The sequence below is a fragment of the Cibotium barometz genome, chromosome 6 (genome assembly GCF_041138505.1).
Source record: "Cibotium barometz isolate CiBa-2024 chromosome 6, ASM4113850v1, whole genome shotgun sequence".
In the NCBI taxonomy this organism is placed as follows: Eukaryota; Viridiplantae; Streptophyta; class Polypodiopsida; order Cyatheales; family Cibotiaceae; genus Cibotium; species Cibotium barometz.
The window spans coordinates 49,398,062-49,404,061 of NC_141051.1; the positions used below are offsets into that span (position 1 = coordinate 49,398,062).

The 6,000-nt window shown below is 42.2% G+C and overlaps 1 protein-coding gene across 4 annotated transcripts in view; it reads left to right on the plus strand.

Moving 5' to 3' along the window:
* Positions 1–5,559, plus strand: part of LOC147637827 (uncharacterized) — a 78,891-nt gene extending 73,332 nt beyond the window's left edge. For 2 of the 4 annotated variants that reach the window (XM_086799673.1, XM_086799675.1), the window contains exons 7-11: positions 2,379–2,463; positions 3,537–3,697; positions 3,980–4,081; positions 4,547–4,760; positions 4,849–5,559. In XM_086799673.1, coding sequence (XP_086655799.1) covers positions 2,379–2,463; positions 3,537–3,697; positions 3,980–4,081; positions 4,547–4,760; positions 4,849–4,982 — 696 coding nt within the window. In that variant the 3' untranslated portion in view covers positions 4,983–5,559. Of the gene's footprint in view, positions 1–2,378; positions 2,464–3,536; positions 3,698–3,979; positions 4,082–4,546; positions 4,766–4,848 lie in introns of all 4 variants that reach the window. The other 2 variants (XM_086799674.1, XM_086799676.1) reach the window with 2 other exon arrangements.
* Positions 5,560–6,000: the final 441 nt, after the last annotated feature.

Here is a 6,000-nt window from a genome sequence, read left to right on the forward strand (position 1 = left end):
GACCCGAAAGACTATTACAGCTACGCAATTAGCACGACAGTTTATTGAGCAAATGTTTAGACTGTACGGGTTACCGCAGGACATAGTCAGTGATAGGGACTCTAAGTTTACGAGTGATTTTTGGAAACTTGTTTTTGAGAAGTTGAAAACAACTTTGAATTTGAGTTCCTCAGATCATCCTCAATCAAATGGCCAGACTGAAAGAGTGAATCAGATTTTGGAGGATATGCTACGAGCATATGTATCCAAAAGACAGAGTTCATGGGAGGATTATCTTCCTATGTTAGAATTTTCATATAACAGTACTAAGCATACGAGTATAGGTTTTAGTCCTTTCATGCTTATGTATGGTTTTCAACCTAGATCACTTGTTACAGTAGGATTCTCAGGACTCAGCATGATGCAGCACGTAATTTTTTGCAAGATATGCAAGAAATGTTACAAGTTGCGAAGGAATCTATTAGAAGTACTCAAGATCGAGACTGATTTTATTCTAATAGACATCGTTCACCCAGAGAGTTCTCTGAAGGAACGATAGTGTATTTGCGAGTTCCGAAAGATTCCGAGACTTTACGGACAGGTGACTTTACGGACAGGTCGATCTCCGAAATTATCCCCTAGATATTGTGGACCATTTCGTATTATACGAAGGATTGGTTCAGTTGCATATGAATTGGATTTGCCTTCTCATGTGAAAGTTCATCCTGTATTTCATGTTAGTAGACTTAAGGAAGTATTGGGTGGAACAAATCAGTTAGTTACTCCTCAAGAAATCATAGATGTCGAGGACATGACATTTGTTCCGTACGAACCTGAAAAGATTCTTGGAAGATTGCGTAATACGCTTATCACGGAATACAAGATCAAGTGGAAGGATCGTGTTGAGGAGGATGTTACATGGGAGACATTGACTACTCTTCACAGAGATTACCCTGGCTTTTTAGTGAGCTCAAGAGTGAGCTCTTAGAGGAAGGGGAGTATGTCATGTGCACAGTGTGTATCTACCGTGTGCTACAGGCACACAAGACTAGCTTGAGGTTTGGGGAAGCTTGGAGTAGGCTGATTGGCGAGCTGGGTTAGGGATAGACTAACGGGCGGGCACCCAAGTATGGACGGGCGGGCGCCCAAGTGTGGATGCCCGATGACCGGCCAAGAACCTATAAAAGGGTGGCCAAGGTTAGTCATTGGTCATATATAGAGTCTCGCGTGATTTGTGAGAGCTCTATGGTCTAGAGCTTGGATCTAGTGCAGACGTGCACTTGCTTTACGCAGTCGAGGCCGGCAGCAATCTTGAGGCTCGTGAGGGTAGCTTTGTGGCGGTATGGGACGTCGCGAGGTGGAGATTGGTCGATACGTCAACCTAGTTAGCTCAGCTCGTGGCTCGGTGGGGACAGCCAAGACTATGGGCTTGTCCACGGCTGTCATGGTTGGGGGGTGAGTCAAGCCTGCACCCCCATGTTGTTTGTTTGTTTGCAGGTTTCCAGTCTCGTACCAGGAGTGTTCCACGAGGAGATCCGGTGGGGATTTGACACTTAGTCAAGCAGAATGTCATTATGGTAACTTGCAAGTTTTCAATCAAGTTCAAGGGTTGCTCCAAGGAATTGGACGAAGTTGCTTTTATGCAAAAGGAACATAAGTGAGTGGAAATCTTAAAAGGCAGAAATAGAAGAGCACAAGACAAAGTGAGTGCATGGTCACATGCAGATCTACAGGTGAAAGAATTTGTGATAAGCACTGTAGCACGGTTTGGAGTGGCATGGTTAACTTTTCAAAATTTTGCAGCTTTTTCTTTTTGATTTCTAAACCAAAACTGTGCGTGCGTGGTCTCTAAACACCAATCACGATCCTCCCGTAACAAAGAGAAGCTTTTGCTTTTTGGTCTCTAGAGAAAAACTGCACCTAGTCTTGAACCTAGATGCTAAAAACCAGGTATGATCTTGCTGTAACAAAGAAGAACCATTTATGGATGAAGGGGTCTTCTAGAACACAACATTTTTGAGATCCAAGAGAACAACTACTAACCTTTTATATGAAATGACATAACTTTGCATTTGAAATAGGCCATTAAATGCAACTGCTTGTTTATAACACCAAATTGTTATACTAAATAAAAATTTACAAATTGAATGAGAAGATATTTCTTCTGATTTTGGTAGATAATATGTACTACTAACCTTTTATATGAAATGACATAACTTTGCATTTGAAATAGGCCATTAAATGCAACTGCTTGTTTATAACACCAAATTGTTATACTAAATAAAAATTTACAAATTGGATGAGAAGATATTTCTTCTGATTTTGGTAGATAATATGTCGTGCAATTTTATTGCTTGAAATTCCCTTACCATTTCTTTTTTGGGGACTATTCACAACAGACCATGCTGGCCAAGGCAGTCGCAACTGAGTGCAATACAACATTTTTCAACATCTCTGCATCATCAATCGTTAGCAAATGGCGTGGTATAGTAATCTTTATTGAAAAGAGAAGAATGCCATTTCTTTTTTCGTGTGTGTGTGTGGGGGGTGGGTTTGGGGGGAACATGAATGACGTAGATTGTTATGGGGCTTGCTAGCAGCCAAGGATCTGTGGGTGTTGACTTTTTTTTTTTTTTTCAACTCGCCTTTGGCCCAATATCCTCCCATAGTTACTAATTTTCACTGCCCGCCGTAGAGGCGCTTACTTATCCACCTGTAGACGATGCTACCGAGGAAGCACCAAAAGGGGTTTTGAACCCAGGACCTCTTGGTCTTAGGCGAACACCTTCACCACTTGAGCTATCACCTCATTGACTGTGGGTGTTGACTTTTGGTGTGGATGCAAAGGAGGTGAGGCACCTTCCTTAGTTAGGGCAACAAGAAGCAAAGGCTTCTCCTCAACTACCTCCCTCTCTCTCTGTGTCTTTGCAGACCGTCTTCCAACAGTTGGGCCTTGTCTTTGGCTGCCATGTATGTTCACACTTTTGTCCACTTATCCAAGTGCTTTTGCCATTGTCTTTGCCTTCCATGGTCCACCTGTAGAATCTTGTCTTATCTAGTTTGCAGAGTATATTTTCACTACAGAATCTTTCAAACCTTTGAGCATGCAAGAATTCTGCTACACTAAGATAGCATCAGCCAACAACAAGCTTACGTGGGCTAGGAAGTATTGAGAGGAAAAGAGAGAATATGGAACATGGTGCAACAAACAAAGTTCTGACAGAAAGCACGCTGAGCATACTTTATTTGGAACAACCCCATTGTGAATAGAAAAGAAGGATCTTAGATACACCGCCAAACAAGGATCTCCCATCTTGGGCTTCCTTGTTTTACTGAAGGGAAGGCAAAAGCATAATTCAAAGGACTCGAGCAGCAAGCATACAGGAATAGTTCACTTGATATAGGCAAAAGTAAACACCACAGGTTGTCTGGTTTGATGGGCCAGATGGGTTGTTGTTGTGTGATTTTGTGATGTAAGAAGATGCCGGTATCTTGGCTGCACCCAGGTTTACCAGACTTCTCTATGTATTTTGACATCTGAGCTTTCTTACATGCAGGTGACTCAGAAAAGCTTGTGAGAGTGTTGTTTGAGCTGGCCAGGCATCATGCACCATCTACAATATTTCTAGATGAGATTGATGCCATAATCAGTCAACGTGGAGAGGGTAGAAGTGAACATGAAGCTAGCCGTCGTTTAAAGACAGAGCTTCTCATACAGGTGCTTGCTTGGTGCTTTACTGCTTGGTATAGTTGTGTTCATGTGAAAGAGAATGTTTAATAAGAGTTTTTGGAAGTGTATTTAAGCTTATGTTCCTTAAAGAAGTCAATTAATGCATTTTAATGATCCTTGTAATGGCAATTTGTTGTAATGACCCTTGCAATGACTGGCCGTCTCATCAAACACTTTGTTTGTATGAAAAATTGGATCATTTGGCATCTTACTAAATGTTTAAGCTACTCTGCTATGTTTGTCTTATCATGGGCTTGTGGTGTAGGACAGATGGATGGTCTTATGCAAACAAATGACCTGGTTTTTGTGCTAGCTGCTACAAACTTGCCATGGGAACTCGATGGTGCCATGCTTCGACGGCTCGAGAAGCGTGTATCCATCACACAATCCATCTCTGTGCTACTTTGCACAAGCCTATCGTTCTTTCATTTACTGCATGTTAGGGCAGATTGTGACCACATCCATTCATGCACATGGTTGTTTGCATTCTCATTCAATGGATTTCGGTGCACACTTTTGTTTATTGATTCAACAACTGTAAATGTGCATGGCTTTAAGTTTGCTATGCCAGCATATGTGCATGGAATGTGGAACTCACATAGCATGTATAGAGGCTTGTATCCCTCTCTTGCACCAGTACATGATCTGGAGGGAGGGAGGGAGGGAGGGAGAGACATATTCTATTGTTATTTTCCCCACAGCATGCAGGCATGGCTAGTTGTGCTGTTGAAGCCTTAGGGTGCCTTTTTGGCATGCAAGAAATCGCGTTAGCAAGATGCTTTGTTTTCAAACATAACAATCGTAAACGTACTGAACTCCTTAATACAGTTCTTATAGATTTTAGTACCCCTGCCTGAGAAAGAAGCACGGCATGCCATGTTTGAGGACCTATTGAGACCTCAAGGTGTTGAGCTGCCTTATGACTCAATGGCAGAGGTTACGGAAGGATACTCAGGTTCCGACATACGCATTGTGTGCAAAGAGGCAGCTATGAGACCTCTAAGAAGGCTTATGTCCATACTGGAGGTTAATGGGAGGGAAGCAGATGAAGGTGTGGTGGGTTTTTTTAAAGTTTAGAGCACGAACTATGCAATGAAAGGACAACTTTCCTGTTCTAACCATACTAGTTTGCTTTTCAGTGTCGCCTGATATGGGTCCAGTCACAAGAGATGATATAGAAGTAGCTTTGAAGACAACGAGGCCCTCGGCTCACCTTTTGGCTGAACGGTATCAGAAGTTTCATGATGAATATGGTAGTCAAGCTCTCTTCTAAGGGCAACTTGTATTCTTTAATTGTGTATTCTTTCATGACTTTGGGACTGCACAAGCATTGTTTTGGACTGCTGCATTGGTAGCAATAAGGTTTAGATAGGGGTAAAAGCTTCCATCGGGTGAAGAGTGGTGGTATGCCTGGCTATATTTTTTAAACCTAGAGCCAGCATGAGTTCTTAGTATAAAAGTTACTTGAATGTTGAATTGAATAATATTGGCTTTAATCATTTAGGCATGGTGAGTGAATACAAGGATTGTATCTTTCTTCCTTATGCAAGTGGGCTTAGGCTGCAGGTTGGGGTTTCCTCAAAACTAGTATCCAAACATTTTCCTTTTCTAGATATACTTCCATCACTCATAAAGCCTCTCTGTCATATGCTACGACAGAGTGAAATCTTTGTGCATGCCCCAACACATCAAGTTATCCATGGTCACAGGTATACAAGTTTGCCTCTCAGAGATCCTTCTCACTAAATGATACCCATAAGGCACAGTTGACAAAGTTTTGATTTTGATAATTTTGCCAGCTTTTGGTACAGACAACTCAAATGTTAATAGGCCACTGAAATATTTTTCTACATTTTCATTTCCATTAAATATAATCAAAATGCTTCGTTTGCGGTTTTCTCTAATGTTTTTATTTGGGCGGCCCCCACCTTTTAATAGAAGATGGGCACATGTTATTATGCATGTCTCTCTGTTGTCATGCCCTGTCTCTCTCCCTCCCCCTTCGCAGCATAAGCGCTCTCGTTGCTCCTGTTTACCTTGTGTAGCCTAAGATGTGTGCACAAAAGCAAGCATCTAGAGAAGACCATGTGGCATGCTTAATCTAGCCCGCTGCAAGAAGATTTGATGAGAACCTGCAGGCTCCTAAGGATTGGTTCCTCTCTGACCTCCACTGCATCACCATCCTGCCCATCTACTGCTCTTTCCCATGGAACAACCACCCTGACCACATGAACTCAAAGAGATGTCCGATGCCTGGATCGTAGCCCGTTTCTTTGGCGACCTTTAGGAGA